Raw genomic sequence first — 17,249 nt, forward strand, 5'->3', positions numbered from 1 at the left:
CCCCCTCCGTTTCCCGCCCGAGCGGCGGATTGGGCGCACGTGGCCGCGCTGCCGCTGCCCTTCAGGGCCGCCTCCTGCTGCCGGGGATTCCCGGGAGCTTCCACACGGGGAAAGCGCGGCCCTGGCACGCAGGCCAAGGCACGGCAGGGTTTACCTGCGTTGCCTTAAGCTGCCGAAGTTGACTGCTTTTCAGGCAGGTGGGAGTGACTCGAAAACCAGCCTCAATACAATTAAACCTGCCCTTCGTCAGTCTTATAAAACTTAAAAAGTTTATGTTCCCAGTCTAACTAGCAAATTGTTCAGCCATAGTAATAGATAAAGGACAACAGCTGTTCCTTGTAGAAGTAGTGTAGTTCTTAAAGATGGAATTGAGTATCTAAGGAAGAACCTGCTTTTCAGGCACCTTTCTGTCGTATTTTACTTAAGCTTGCATGGAATGAACGAACTCTTGGCTCATACCTGCAGTACTGTAGCTTTCTTTGTGCCCTGTCCCATTAATTTAGGCAAACTGTAAATTGCACCCTTTTTTCTCAAAGGTTTTGTTTGTGTTGGCTTGGGCTGTCAAAAAATGGACAGGCTTCCAGTTGATACTGGTATTTTCAAGAACCCTTTGCTATGGGAGCAGCTTATTTTGTTTCATCACTTTGTCAAATTATGTAAAAAAAATTGCGAGAAACACTTCTGTCTGCCTCTGGTCTTTTGCTGTTGAGTGAACAGATGCAATGTGTATATATATCTTAGACTGGATTGGGGGTTTTACTGCTTGATTCTTTCATTCTCTAGAACTTTCCTTCATCACGGATTGGTTGAAATGTTGATTTCAACTGAATCTCTGGGAAGTTAGGTGCCCAATCTGTGGAAGTAATTTCAATGTTTGTACACTCATTAGAATCTCTTTTAATGAGGTTGCTGAAATACATAGTAATTTGCTGTAGCCTTACGAGGCTTAAGTTGCTATTGCTATTTGAAACTTTACTGTTGCATTACACATCAGGTTTAATTAGAAGTGTGTTTATGTGTGGTCTTCATAGTTACACCCTATGCTACTTTTGTAGTCACATGGATCATTGTCTCAAATGAAGTACGCTTTTGTGTTTTTCTTTTTTTGTTTAATATAATGCCATATATTCTTTTTATGCCACTTACGATTCTGTAATGCTTTGTCTGACCGAATTATTTATCTCCTGTCTAAAGTAAATATTCACAATATTTTTTGGTCTCCTTTCATAGGAAGGTTTCTGAGGTCTTAGATCTTATGGCCTTTATTTGATCATATTCTGTTTCTACTCTCTCCTTTCTTGAGGTATTGTGATCAGAACTGAATGTGATATTCCAGCTGAGACTCTGCTGGTGATACAGCTGATACTGTGGAATGCTTCTGTGGCTTCTACTCTGTTCTCTGTAATTTCTGTAATTTTTTAATAATTATTTTTATGGTCAGTGCAAGCTGGGCCATTTTCACTGAAGTGTCTTTTTGTTAGTCTACGAATTAAACCAGTGTGGGATATACAGGTGATTCACATAATGTACACTGACAAGATTTACCTTGATTTCACTTACTACTAACTGTGAATATTAACCATTCACACAAGTCATCTTGGAGTTCTTCTTGACAGTCCTCAGGTATTGGCCAAACTACAAAAAGTGTTCTTACCTTGAAAAAAATGTACAACTGTTCTCTAGAATTTTTTTTTTTATAGATTAATTGGTCCTAGCATGGAACCAGGAGTCAGTGTGTTCTTTTCAACATGGTTAAAAAGTAGATAACAATATGTTCTTTTTTTGAAGACAAACAATCAAAACAGACCTATAGTATGTTTTCTTTATCCCATGATACTTAATTTCCAAAGTAGCTTCCTGGGTCTTTTGCCAAACTTCATATGCTTGTGCCAGCCCTTTTAGCTACTTCTTTTGGTCGGCATTTTTTTGAAAATTACGGTGAATTGTAGAGTTAAGTTTACTCTTGAGATAAATGAACCTTTCATGCCCCAAATTCTGAGCCTTTTATGGATGGATACAGTGTTTGTATTGTCCCAGTTCTGTGGTCTGTAAGTTGATATCAGAGTGCAGATTATTTTTTTGCTGTTAGCTACTTTTTTCTCTCGCTCTTTTGAAACAATAAACAATACATGTTATTTGTGAAACTGCCAAGTGTATGCAATAACATCTTCAAAAATAGTTCATTACTTTTTTAATGTATTTCATTATTAGTGAAAATGACAAATTTATTTTCAAGATTAACGTAATACTAGGATTTTTATTTGGGGAGGGGGGGAGGGAATTTCCTTTGTGTTTCCTGATGACTGATTCCTGATACTTTTTCTCTTTTTAATGGGGAAAGTATATGGCTATGTTTAAGTAACTGTATAAGATTCTTGCTTTTTTGCTGAAATAGTTTTACATATTCAAAGGGGATTGTGAATTGTGTTTTTATTTTGCTGAACTAGAGTTGGAAGGTAGGTGGCCGTGAGGATACACCAGAGAAGAAAGCTGAGTAGATAGATATGGAATAGAAATGCTGATCCTGAGTTGTTGGAGTGGAGATTGTAATTGAACAGACTATTGAGAGGTCAAGCAGAAATCTCAAGAGAAGTGCCATGGGTAAAGATTTGTGGAACTGTAGAAAGTTGGTTTTGGACTGTGAGGGCAGCCTTCCAAAGGAGATGCTGAAGGAAGAGATGTGAAGCATGGCAGCTCTTGAAAATTTTCAGCTTTTCTAATAAATAGAGCATTACATGTTAAAATTCTATTATTATAACTTAGAATTTCTTACCTATGTAAACAAACAGTACTTAACTGCACTTCTGGAGTACTAGAGATGGATAATTTCTTAAAACCTTGTGTAAAAACCTACACTTTGAATTATAATATTACTAATCTTACTGTTTCTGCTTCATAGATTTTGAAGATGATGATGTGTATGGCCAATCAGTAGAAGATGATTATTGCATTTCTCCTTCAACAGGTTAGTTCAAATGATTGCGTAAAAGCATTGTCCATGGATTCCTACTCTGATGTTTATTTCTAGAATAAAACGATATTTAAAAGCTAGTGAAACTTCAGAACAGTGCCTAGTGGCCATAATCCTGTTAAAGTCAGTTGGGTAGTTAGGCATTGTTGTACTTTTGGAAGTCACGTTAGACAGCTGGGCACATCTTCAATTGTACAAGTATATTACCTTGGATGGTGAGAATCTACTTGATAACGTAAAAATATGGTTTATGGGAATGTGTTGGTAGTCTTGAAACATTTGGTATCTTTAAAAATTGTTAGTAGGATCAAGCTGGGCTTAATAGTTACGATTCTGCATCTGGTAGTTGATGTCTTTACACAACTTCGAGTAAATGTGGGGTTGGGACTCTTATTGTGGGATGCAGCACTGGTCTTCACTGGCTTCTGTTCTCATGCAAGATCATATGGAGCTAATAAGCCTTCTGGCATTTGTTCATTGTGCAAAGGAGGTATAAAAATAGTGATGCTGTGTGCTCAGGTAAGGCATGATTAGAGCAGCTCAGCTCAGCTGAATTCAGCCTGACTGTAGAACTATTCGGTTGTGTTCTCCAGTCAAATCTCTGGCAAGATTATCAGTTCAGGGTTTCCCCAGATTTGGTGGCAGTATTTCTAGAGCTAAGTAGGCCCTGAAAATAGTATGGTTGATGTTGATGTGAAGCTGCGCTGCTGCAGGTAACTAGGCTGGATCTAAATCCACTGCCACTGTAATGTTGTCTGTGACCTCTGGCCACAGGTACTTGAGTTAATTAGGTCTTTAAAAATCTGTTCCTCTGTCATTCTGTTGATTTTAGATAAGCGAATATAGGTGTGTATTTCTATTATTTGTAGTCGCATTCCCCAACAGATTGTCTTACATTTAATTGCTAAGTTTAATTGCTAGAATTTTTCAGACATTTTCTGAGAATTAAGGTAGCCTTTTATGTTGTGATGAAAATGTGCAACGTTTACTTTTTACTTAAATATAAACTGCTAAATTGCAAAACTGGTTCTTGTTTGTGCACAGTAATTTTCCTAAGCATTCTTTTTTGTGTAAGCTTGAATTATAAAATAATCTGATACAGATTGTATAGCAATCTTTTAATAGTTGCTTCAGTTATGGTGAATATGAAATGGTATGCATTTGGGAAACAGTTGCTAAGGCTATACTACTTAACTTCTGGATATGCATATGCTTTCAGTATGTATTTCAGAGCTGGGGAGAATTTTACATAACGTAAGGAAATTTGTTTACATTATACATTTCTGAGAGTGTGTAACGACTGGGGCTCATGTTCAGCAAGAAGTTTTATCTGTATCTGCCTTAATGTGTTGCTAAATCAGAGTGGAATTATGCGATTAATTAAAAGTTTTGTGTGAATATACATTTTAGCTCATGGGCTGTATTTCTAATGAAATTCCAAGAGGAGAAGAATGTGTTCAACTCCATTAAATTGTTATCAGTAGTTTGACAGTGCCATACTGTAAAAGCAACATTATTTTCATGCTGATTTTATTTTAACTTGTAACTGAGGTAAAAAAAAGAATTGTGAAGGAAGGTTCTGAAGACACTAGGCCATAGATGATAATTCGGTATAGAAAATACTGTTTTTCAAACCTGGAGTATATTCTTTTGTTTGAATACTGAACTTCGCAGAATCATTGCATTACATGGATACAAGGATGTTGCCCAGCCTGTGGTTTCACTGTGATGATGACTTTTTTATATTCTAGCATGAACTTCTGCATGCTCTGTACAGTCTTCAGGTAGTAGTCATTATACAGTGGTGTCCCATCCCCATGCCAAAACCACAGCAACAGGTCAGCGTCCTAACTTATTTTCCCCCCTTTATTTTGTTTCCAAAGGAGGAAAAAAGATGTGACTTTTTTTTCTTAATACTTTGTTTTTTACCTAATGCAGCAGCTCAATTTATCTACTCCAGACGAGACAAACCAACAACATTTGCTGAGCCATTAGAAGAAGAATATGGCTATGAAGGTACAGATGATACTGCTGATTATTTTACATCCAGTCATCAGTTGACTGAAGTTGATAGAGGTAATTATAGAAAATAAATAATTCTGAGAACAGTCTCTTTTATGAATTAAAGACTTACTAAAATAGTCTTAAATTAATGTTTGTTACTTGGCTGGCACTGCTCACAATTTAGTAATTTTGTTCTAGAACACCCTTCATGAGCATAGCCTCAGTGGCAGTTCTTCAAGTTCCTAATTAACTTTTGCATACTGCTTGTAACTTGGTTGCATACATTGAAATGTGTTCTTAGTTTCTTATTAGAGATAATGAGATTTTATACAAAATTCAGACAGAAGAACAGCTATGCTGGCTCAGGTCAAGCATCCGTGTAGCTCAAGGTCTTGTCTCCACAAATGGATGCTTAGGGAAGAGTATTAGAAACAGAGTATTTGTAGAGTGATCTTTTGCTTTTATTGCATTCCAAATTGTGGCAATTAGCAGTATTTGAGAGGTTTTCAAAGTCACACGTTTTCTGGAAACAGTAGCCAATATCTTTAGATACCTGTATGCTCTACAATCTTTTCTTACTCTGTTTTGAATTCATTAGACCTTGATTTCTATTCAGTTCTGCAGCTGTGAATTCCACTTACAAGCCAAGTTCTGAGATGAGTGCTTGGGGAAGAAATACTTGCTTTTGTTTTTTAAACTTGCTGCCTGATAGTTTAATTACATTCTTTGTGAAGGAGATTCACAAGTCTCTCTCCTAAGTATTAATAGTTAACCTAGTTTTTAATGTTTTGGAAATAAACAGGGTTATTTTAAAAATGTTGATAAGCTCAGAGTAAAGTGTGTTGGTGAACAAATAGACAATAAAATACATGAATGAAATTTGGTATTTAAAACCAGTTGCAGAAAATTCAGAAACAATAGATAGAATGGAAACAATCTAGATTCCATGTCAAGTAAATTGGTAGAAGCTATGCTAATGCATAGACATATGGGTAAATATGATAAATTGGGGTGTAGTATTTATGTTTTTTACAGCAGGAAATAATGCCATAGAGGGCAATTTGAAAGAATCAGCCAGTATGTGGATATGAGTGATGAAGACAATATCATACCCTGGCTTTTCAGAATGCTTTTGACAGACTGAATCAGTTAAGGATTGATATTGGAACAAGAAGGAAAGTAATATTCTGGACTCAAAAAAAATCTAAAAGAAACATAGAAATAACCATTTCTACTGTGAAGCGGCAGTGGTCCCACAAGATGTGTTATGTGTTGCACTACAGGGTGCAGTGTTGGCCATTAATACCAAATTACTGACTGCAGCCAATCTGGCTGCAAAGAATTTGGCAAGATTGTCCTTGTTGAGCGTTGAATAATAAAATGGCCAACCAGCACATTGTGCAGGGCTGTGACCCTACTTGTTTTGCAGAGCAAATGTCTGGGGAACACTGACTTGCTATTTGGATTAGGGGTCGAGGGTGCTGATTTAAGTAACCTTGAGGAAGTTGGAATTCTGTGGTGTTGAATTCCGTGAGCAAAGCGCTTTAAGCATCACTGTCTTTGAGGAGGTTTTCAAATAAAGAATCTGTAGTCTTCTTCCTGTTCTTCAGTTCCTGTTTTCTAAAATCTAAACTGGCAGAAACTGTGATCTCAGGAAGATTTTCTTCTATTCTCTTGTGTTTGTATGTCTGATCAACACACTACTTCCAGTGAGTGGCAGCCTGGTGAATTTTCAGTCTTTTGTTGTGTGGCAAGTCAAGACTTAAGAAACTTACCTTAGTCAAGGTTTATACTAGTTGCAGAAACAAGCTCCAAAGAAATTTGATTTTGTGAGCCAAAAAATGTATTAGATGTTTAGGAAAGGTAAAGATTGCAGGTAACTTCAGACCTGACCTGTTGATCCAGAGTTTTCAGTTGTTAAGGCCTGAGGCCCCCAAAAATGCTGTTTTACTTTGAGTGTTAATTATAGCATCTGTAAACACTTGAAATGTGCTGTTCAATGGGATTCCATGTTGACTTACTAAATTACTTTGGATAATTTTAAGGTGATTATTTGTATTTCTTCTGTTCGGTGAAGGTAGTTAATTTTACAACTTCAAAGTATTTCAATTTTGAGACTTTATAGACTGATAAATAGTAGTCAGTGATATGTTCCTTATAGAAATATCTGAAATGAGTCAAATATTCTGCAGCTTTTGGAGGCAAAGTTTATCATGGCAATAAGTGAGATTGAAATTAATTTCTAAAGGTTTTATCTCTTACTGTGATATTTTTCTGTTTTTGTTAATCAGATGTGTGGTGCTAGTGGTTAGGCCGCTTAAGACATTTTTTTGTGCAGCTTATAATGGTGATATGTCTCTTTTAGCCCGTCTTAATTCATGCCTTGATCAAATGAGAGAAGTCTTGGCAGAGTCTGTACCAGAGCAAACAATGGTGCAAGCAGTACTGGATAGTAAATTTGATGTACAGAAGGCTTTGGATCTTGTGCTTTCACAAGGCAGTAAGCAAAATGTGAAGACCAAGAACGAAGACACTGTGATTGTAGGAAAGACGACAAAAGGTATACTTCTATTTAATTGTTTACATTCAAGATGAGTCATTTCTATGTACGGTTTAATTTTGGCTTTACAGGCCGTGAAGATGCTTGTTACTGCATTAGTCATTTATTAGAAAATTAAAAAAGACCAACTTAGTCGTCTTTTCTGTGTTCTAAGAACGTTTGAAGGAAATGGTAGCTTTTCTTGAGCTAGAAGTCAAAATAACACCTTAGTGTCAGCTTAAATTCAAACTGCAGATGTCTGCAGTTCACAGTAAATTTCTGATTTCTAATACATGAATTAACTGAATGAATACATGTCCTTAAAAGTTGGACAACATCTTTCAGTTTTATGCAGTTCCATTATTTGTTTGGTGAACTGACATCTCTCATCACCAATACCTCCCTTTTTCGGTAGTGTCTATACAGTAACTTTCTTGCTTTGATTTATGTTTAAATCTTTGTAATCTTTACTGGCATTCTTTGCTGATTCTTAAGGTTTCTTAGGTATTTCAGTAGATACTCATAATTTAATTGTAGAACATTGCCTATCTTTGGATAACACTTAGTAATTAAATGCCTTTTCATGTTTCTCCTTGATTTTTTTGTTGCTGCTGTCAACTTTAAAAAAAAATCGGATATCTCATTGTGACTGCACTTCCATCTGAAAATTACTGGCTATTGTAAGGTAAGGAGACTTACTTTGTAGTCCAGAAATGTGTATTGATACAGACAGTTTCTCTTGTGCAGTAGAAAATGTTGCTGACAACACCAGCAAACCTGGGTTTGGAAACCTGACAGCCAAAAGTGGTTCAGCTTGTTACTCTTTAATTACAAATGACAAAGTGCTCCTTAGTGCTGAAAAATCCAATATACCTTCATCTGAAAGGAAAGACTTGAAATCCTCTTCACTTGTTCCATCATCTTCTTTCAGTGATTTGTGTAAAGCATCACTTTGTGAACCTATGAATAAACAGGCAGAGAATCAACTACCAGAAAGTGCTAATGCAGTAAGTTCGATTCCTGACGGTGAAGATGTTTACTTTAGCATAGGAAGTAACCTGTCTGGAAATTCTTCCTTTAAGAAGTTGGAATGCAAGGAAACACAGGACTTGAAATCCTTGCTGATGCAGAATGTGGTTTGTGATTCTCTGAGTCCTGAAGAGAGCATTCCTCTTGTTTCCTCAAATACTTCTAATTGTAATAGTAATGCAAATTTTTACAGTCCTCCATGTTTAACAAGTGCTTTAGGAAAACTGGCTCTTGATAATGAACTCAGTCATACTGTAAATAGAAAGAATGAACTTCTTGAAAATTTTTCTTCACTTGTGGAAAGTTGCAAACAAGAAAGCCCCTCTTCAGACATGGCTTCTTTGCCAATGTTAAGGTCTGGAAGTACATCGTTGGCTGACTTACTTCAGGAGCACCAGGAAGGTAGTGCTAGCCACTGTTATTCTTTGGCTGATCTTTATACCCAGTCAATAGCAAGTCTCACTGATACAAAACTGGGAACCTCACCATTATCACAACTAGTAAGTCAACCCCAAACTTCAGGTGGGATGCCAGAGCTAACAGGCTCTTTGTCTTCTCTAGCCCTCTCTAAAGTTTCTCCACTAAAGGAAGTTGAGAATTTATCACTCTCTGATTTAATAGCAGAGACTATTGAAATAGATAAAACTCAACAAAGGACAGACTTCCCCATGCTCAGTGTAACTGAATTGAGGCCCTCTGAAAGAACCAACATTGATTTAAGTGTACTTGTGAAAAATGCAGGTGTACCTGCAGAACAAAATGTGGTAGGACAGTCAGATATCTTAAGTCCTGAAACTAAACTTTTAAAAGAAAAACAAGGAAAATGTTTTGGTTTTACCAAAGCAAATAAAAAACCCAAAAGAGGGCTTATTCCTAAGAGACAGGATTTGTCGCTTTCATGGATGAAGGCACTGCGTGCAAGACCTTCAGCTTTTGCTTTAACCTTGTGTCTTCGTTATCCTCCAAAAGGTTATAAGCGGCGCACAATTGGTATACATAAAGCTTTCCTATACAGCAGACAAGTACAAGACGTAAAACCCAAGGAAACTGGTCCTATAATAGCCATAACACCATTTGACTTCAAATCAGCATCTCCTGATGATATTGTGAAAGCTAACCAAAAAAGAGCTTTTACAAGAGAGTAGTGGGGGGGAGGGCAGAAATCAGTAGATTTTCCTGGTAGATTAAAAAAAAAATAATTATATAGGACCTATTTATAATCCAGAATTAAATTTTTTAATTTTTTTAATTGACATATTACAGTTCTCACTGTTTGGTAGCAAATTTGTATGTGAACTTTCAAACTGTTGCACTGAATATCTTTATTTTTGCCGAATTTTCACGGACAAGTTAACGTTTTTAACTTTTACAAAGTCTTGAACTTTAGTATATAGATACTGCATGTGCAAAATTCTATAAACACCTTTAGACTTCTTGAAACATCTCTCTAGGTGTTGAAGATACAGTTCATTGGGAAGAACACTGAATTATTATTTTGTAAAGTAATTTAGTTTTGCTATATGGTGTATAGTTTGAGGAGCTGGAACCTCAGTTTATATTACAACTGTTTTATTAAATGTTCTTAAAGTTAGCTTTTTCTAATAAGGTGTGTTATTAAACTGCCTGTCTTATAATTTGTATTTCCAGTCAATGTCATTATCCTCTTCTGTCTTTATTACAATATTATGACAGATACCTGTAGTTCTTCAAAAACTCACTAACCTCAGGTTTTGACAATTTTAGTTGTGGTAGAACATGTATAGTTTTTGATAGGACCAAATCTGTAGGGGAGCAAGCAATTAAAATTATCTGCCCCCCCTCTAATCAGCTATCAAAATGTGATATTCAGATTTTTAAACCAGCTATTTTGTAGGAATATACATGTTGCATGTGCTTCATGAGAAGTTTCACTAGGATTTTATTGTTTATTGTCAAGTCTTTCAGAAAAGTATTGGAATAACAATTCTTTCAACTTTAGCATGACAGTCTTTGCTCAATGGAAAAAAAAATTCAGGCAAAGAATAAGTGCTGTTTGTGTCTGCCTCTTGTCTGTTTTGAAGAAAACTTCCTTTAGTAATGGAAATATATTCTTTTCTACTGTTTGCACCCATTGCTGTTACTTTGACTCTTTAGATGGAAGATCAGAATCAGGACATTCTGGACTTATTTTTTTAGCTGATAGTTACCAGATTCAGTGCCCCTGTTAGTAAAATTAGTAACTGCACATGTATGTTTCAACTTTCCTTTTAGTTCACATTACTACTTTTAATATATTTCCAGAGTCAATGTCAGTATTTTAGATTCTGAACAGCAATAAGTGCAATAAAGGTACTGCTGCAACTAGAAAAATACATTTGTTCATATACTGCCATACACTTAGTCATGCTAAACTTCCCAGCTAGTATGCAACAGTAGTTATAATTTTAATCTGGTTTTACTCTAATTTTTATTGAGCATGTTACATCAAAAAGAAGACAAAATCTTCAAGTTTATTCTTGACTTCAGGTTGCACTACAGTTTTGTTTCTAAAGGAAAATAAAACATGTTCCAGTGCTCTCAGGTACAAATTTAATGTTCTGTATATTTTGCTTGTTTAGTTGATGCTGTTGTGATTTAGGACTAAAGCAGTGTGACCTCTGACCTCTTGAATGAAATTAATGTTTCTTACCCTTACTAATAAAAGTTTTATATAATGACAGTGCTACAGTCTTTATGTTCTAGTTGACATGTTAATCTAGCCATCTGTATCGTTACCTATTTTAAGTGCCTTAAAGCATTGAAGTGTAAATGATACAACCCAGTGTATGTACTATGATCTGGTAAATTCATGAGCAGGAGCATAATTGATTTATTTCCTCAGAGGACTTCCTATAGGAGTCTGGCTGATACTGTTTGTATACTGATTGTTTTAGTAATTAGTCTTAATAGAAAATTCTGCTTTTTGAACATTGTGAAATGCATTTCAGCAATCAATATCTCTGTAGTTAGTCCAAATATTAACTTTCCACTGCTTAAAAGTCCAAGTCTGTTTTTCCCACTGAGACAAAATCTCCTATTTAAAGTTCATTTTTTTCCAAACTTGTGTATATTCTACTAGTAGTGAAATTCAGATTTTTAAAAGTAAAATATTAGTGCAAAGTTTGGCATCATCATGCTTGGTATATTTTTAGCTGGTTTTGCTTTCTTATGTTTCAAATACTCTTGAGGCCCTAATTAATGTAGGTAGAGATTTCTAATACATGTGGGGTTTTTTGAATTTTCATTTAATAGCTTTTTTTCCCCTCTAAATCTTTTCTCTTACTCTTGTTGAACTTCTCTTTGGTTTTGTTTTCTCATTCCCCTGGCTGCTCTTCTTTGCATAAAACTTCTTAGAATTTTTAATAATTTTAGAACCTGAACTGGACATAGACCTAAATGTGTGTCCTATAGATTCCATTGGAAAGTATGTACAACTAGTAGGTGGCAATGTGGAGCTCAGTTTTGCCAAAGGTTTCATGCAGATTAAAGTTTGAACAAGTGACTGAAGCCAAAGGGCATCAGCATTATGTGTTTATCGTGGATCTTACTGTGGGATTGATACCTTGATAAGCAACTTTGGATCTTGTTAGGTGGCTAGGTTTTCTATGTAAATATTTTTTTTATTTGCATTTGTCTCAGTGTTGTTAGTGGTCTTGGAGAAGCAATACATGCTGTTCAGTGTATAAGGAGTAGGGGGGATTTTTCTTCAGGAATCCTAAAGTGAGCCTTGAATTAGTATAAACCTGCAGGCTGAACACTGCAGAAAGGTGCTTAAGTGGTGGATAAACCTGCATTCCAAATAACTTTCAGCAGAGACTATTTACTTCCATGCATGAAAAATTTCACAGTTTTGTTTTTATGAACAAAAGGTAATGTGTTACTATATTTGCTTTTTAAATGAAACAGATATTTTAATAATTTCCTTAATTATTCCCTAATTTCCTTACTGAGAACCAGGTTTGTGTCATCAGTGACAGGTTTAATTGTCTTAGAATACTGCATGATATTACGGTATACAGCATTTTTGTATAACAAATCTGTGTTTGGCCTTTGCACTGAAGTGTTTCTGCCTAATGAATGTTAGAATTCTCGTTAACTAAATCTGTCTATTTTATGCTTAACACAGTGAGCTTATTTTATTGATGTATGTATATTACTTTTTCCCCCCATTTGTCTAATAAGGGTTAATTGTGTTTTGGAATTCACATATTAACATTGCAAAGTACTTTTGTCTGTGTTTACATATGGACATAAAAAAGATAATACTAAACTACATAGACTACATCTGGTATTCAGATTGTGTACTCCTAAGGTATTTTGTACATGAAATTTATTTTGTACATAATTTATAAGTGGCTGCTGAATGTTTTTAATACAAAATTGACTTCTGGACATTGTTTTATGTACCTAAATAAAATGCATATTCTTAAAGGACTGACTTACAATTTCTTGTTAAGTTACCTGATAGAGATAGAGTTGTGATTGAGTGTTCTATAATGATTGTATCTGTTGGGGAAACAGATTCCAGTTCTTGTCTAGGTTTGCATGGGCATACTTCTTTCCATGGAAGATTCCTTTGGAAAAAGTAAGGCAAAAACTGGCATCTACTAGTGTGTCTTCAGATATCACGTTGAGGCTCCAGTTTGCTTTTGGTTAGAAATGGGTTTGTAAATTATTTTTTTAGATCATTTTGATAGCATTTTTTTAAACCTTACCTGGATCTTAAGAAGGAAAGGATATCAGTGAAATAAGAAAAAAGCAACTGCTAAAGTTAGTTCTCAAGCTCTTTGTTACAGTAGAAATTAGAGCTACTACAGTTGATTTCTTAAAATCATCATTCTTAAAATGTCTCTAAATATCTGTTCCATTTTTCTCTTTTAGGTTTCCTTTTTCTAGTTGATTTCTATATGAACTTGTTTTTGAAAACCAGGGCAAATTGAAAGTCAAAGTATGAGAAGAGTAGGAAAATAACAACCCCCATTGGGATATCAAAGGTGATTGATGCTTTGTACCCTTTGGGATGTGACTTAACATAATTATATTTAGCTGTTTTTTAATTGTAACAGAAGACACTTTTGTTGCGAGGAAATTGTAGAATGTTAGGAGCATAAGCTTCAAATTTAAAAAAAACCCCATGGGATTAAAATTTCACACACCTGGTTTTTACCTTTTATTCAGAAATAACTATATGAGTAACTTCTCATTGAATTGTTCAGACATTTCTCAGGAAGCTTCAGAGGGAGCAAGCTACTTGAATTTCTGGAAATGTTGCACAATAATACTTCAAAATCTTATTCTAAGAGGCTAACTGGGTGCAGTGAGGTAGTCTTTGCAATTTTGTTTTGCCCTATTTCCTCTAATCATGTCATTCAAATATATTTTTCAGTAATCAGCAATTTCTTAAAATCTACACTTATGCAAAAAGTTAAAGAGCAACTACTACTACTGCAAAACTATAGCTATACAAAAGATTTGTATGAAGATAGGCTATAGGTTGTCTTTATGAAAGGTATGTAGTTTATTACAATGCCTTGATACAAGGGCAGTAGTTTAGTTATGCACACAATTATTCACATCTCTTTCAAATCTAAAATGTACAACTTTTCAAAGTTGTTAAAATGTTTTTGTATTAAATGTTGATTATGAATTGTTGGGAGAAAAAAAAGCAAAATTTTCATCACATTGTAATTCATGCAGTAAAAATAAACTCTTTAAAGTGCTGAAAGGGGATGCTTCTCTGCTTTTTTGTTTCTTTAGAAATTGAGTTGAATTTTTATGGATAACTTGCATCCTTTTTTGGTTTCTGTGAAGTGTAGACAACTGATAAACTCAAGTAGATTTTATGTTCAATTCACTGAGTCCAAAACTGCTATTTAGATGCCATTAGTCCAAGTTATCTATACTTCTGTGTGTACTAATGCTTTTGGCCTTACAGGATTTTCTGTGAGGAAGTAAGAGAAACTTTTTTTGTGAAACTGGTGTGTTTAGTCTACACTAGAAAACAATGTGATGAAACAAAAATCAAAGCCAATGGTGATTTATTTATTTGTTTCTTGAAGCAAGCTCTTTTGTTCTTCCCAAATTGCTATCTTAACACAGTTCGATGGGAACGAGTCTATTTTACTGTACTATATTACTGTACTATACAGCCAGTTGCTTCTTTATGCAGACTGTTTGTTGAAGTATACATTTTTACGAAAAGTAAAAGCTAATTGCAGTTTGGGATTTTAGGTGATTGTTGAGATGAACGATTCTTATGAAATGGTTCATGGGTTTGTGGTGTCTGTGTTGTCATGGAAGTGTTCTTTTATCTGGACATGTTACATTGCATACTTAAAAATGGCCCATTAAAAACAATTGTCAGTGACTTCTGAAGTATGTCAGTGGTTTGTTCGTCAAATAATTGATTTGGATGCTTAGTGTTGGTACGATTCCTTTAGAACATAACCCATTGCCCTTCTTAACAACTTTCTGGTAATAAAATGACCAGGGGATGACTAGAACCTGTAAAATGGTTATAGTCACCAGAGATTAAAATGATACATTTTGAATGAGAACTCATGAACAATTTGAGAATTACGGACTTATGAAGACTAGTGAAAATTGTCTTACTCTTTTTTTTTTTTTTTTTTTATAATGAGAATATGGAGATTTTAGAGAAAAGTTGCTTGCGAAGTATTTACTCATCATCATGTCAATGTATGGAGATAATCGCTGATGAAGATGGACATTATTTTAATATTTCAGTTTGCTATTTTGAGTCTTTTTGTCTATAAAATCAAAGAATGAAATCTTAATATAAATTTCTTTTTAACTGGTGACATATGTTCTTGACATATGTAGCACTTCTCAGGCGTCCTTCACTTCTGTCTCAGCAGTGCATATTAGTGATGTTCAGACTGCAATTTGAAATGCACTATTGTAGTAAGTTTGCTTTCAGTATACTCAAGAGAAGCAAGGATTTTTGTTTGATGAAATTTAGCTGATATTTATAGGTTCTCTGAGAAACCTTTCTTGAAGTTCAAATTTCTAAAAAATGTTTATATAAGAATGGTACTCTCTTAGTCAAAAGGATCTGCGTTCTGTGCATATTCGTTTCATTTCTGCTTGCTTTTTCTGGGTAAACTACATTTTCATTTCTTTTTGCCCATGTTAGTATTGCAGAACAAATACTGGTGAGTGAGCTAGATTCTATTCCATTTCAGGCACCATTAACGGAATTGTTAACCACTTTATGACACTAAGATTTTTGATTTTAGTGATACATGAACCAGAAGGAGGTCAGATGTCTGTAAATGTGCAGTCCTTGCAGGAAATAAACACTACTGTGAACTGAGCATCTTTAGTGTGATTGTTGTTGGAGTAGCAAGGAATCTAGTCTTTGTTTGATGAAGTCATTTCCGTAGTTGAGCTGTCTTTGTCGGGGCACTGGCTATTTTGTTTTATGTTAATTTCTCAGGGATAGCACCAAGAACAGGGCCTTTATAGGACCATATGTATAAATAATAAATGGTAAGAAACAAGCTTCACAGTAAAGAGTCAAAATTGAAGGTAAGGCACAGGAAGTTGAAAAGCCTTACTCATGGTGTGCCACATAATCTAGGAATAGAGCGTGGATCTCAAGCTTAAGTCTACTCTAAATATTGGACTATTCTACTTTGCTTGCAGTTGTTAGTAGAGAAGCAGGTATTTCTTCACTGACATTTATTTTTTATTTATGATTTTATTACTGCATGTATTCAGGTTTTTGATGTAGCTATTAAGACAGCGTGGGCAGTTTCAAGAATACAAGCTACAAGGAAAATTAGTAGCTGCTTAGTTTGCATTTTGTTAATAATGTTTATCTTTCCATTTTCTAGAATTTTTTTTTTGTCACTCCTCTATAAATATCTTCCTTCATTTTTGCTTTACACCAGTAACAAATAAACAAAAATCCAAAAAACATCACCACAATGTGACTTAATGTAATTAGCTTTTTATTTTCACTCAGTTGAATGCAGCAAGTTTTGGTTTTTGTTCAGAATGATGGGCATTTCTCAGTCCATGCATGAATACTTATTTGTCTTCTGTCTTTTTGTGCTCTAGATGGACACTGTGATAGTAGTTGGTTCCTAGTGCAAAGTGTCAGAATGCAGATTATTGTGCTTTAATAGATAACTTTTATCACTTTTGCTTTGTAGTTAATGGACAAGTGAAGCTGGGAGTCTTAAATAAAAAAACAAACAAACTTATGCTTTTGGATTTTATTTATAGGGAGAATTCCAAAGAAATCCTAGAGGAGCAAACATTCTAAAGTTTAGTGGTGATGTACAACATATTTTCATTAGCTTAGAGTCCCTCAGGTTTTACTTCCGTTTATCATACTGGGCTCTAATGCTTTGATTTTGCATATCTGAAAATCCCATTATTTATACCTGGGTAGCTCAGAAGAAATTTTTGTCCCCAACTTCAATTGGCTGTGCTAACTTTTCTGTAACATGACGGTTTTCAAATGCCTGCTGTAGTAATGAGAGCCCATGGTACTTAATGGTACTCAGATACGGCGTGTATTCAGTCTGTGACAAAGAGAATGTGTTCTTTACTGAATGGAAATGTTTGAAATCTGACATGACTGATGATATAGGTATATCTTAAATCATGGAAAGTAATGAGAATTTAAGACTTCCGTGTTTTGTGTAAGAAAAATAT

At 35.0% G+C, this 17,249-nt stretch overlaps 1 protein-coding gene across 1 annotated transcript in view; it reads left to right on the forward strand.

Annotated features, from left to right (window-relative positions):
• Positions 1-2,899: 2,899 nt before the first annotated feature.
• HBS1L (HBS1-like translational GTPase) overlaps positions 2,900-17,249 on the forward strand; it is a gene marked incomplete at its 5' end in the record, with an annotated part of 58,824 nt that continues 44,474 nt past the window's right edge. Inside the window, 3 exons of the mRNA XM_009706410.1 lie at positions 2,900-2,965; positions 4,910-5,047; positions 7,341-7,535. Coding sequence (XP_009704712.1) covers positions 2,900-2,965; positions 4,910-5,047; positions 7,341-7,535 — 399 coding nt within the window. The remainder of the gene's footprint in view (positions 2,966-4,909; positions 5,048-7,340; positions 7,536-17,249) is intronic.

This window comes from Cariama cristata, unplaced genomic scaffold (assembly GCF_000690535.1).
Source record: "Cariama cristata isolate BGI_N322 unplaced genomic scaffold, ASM69053v1 scaffold1628, whole genome shotgun sequence".
Taxonomy (NCBI): domain Eukaryota; kingdom Metazoa; phylum Chordata; class Aves; order Cariamiformes; family Cariamidae; genus Cariama; species Cariama cristata.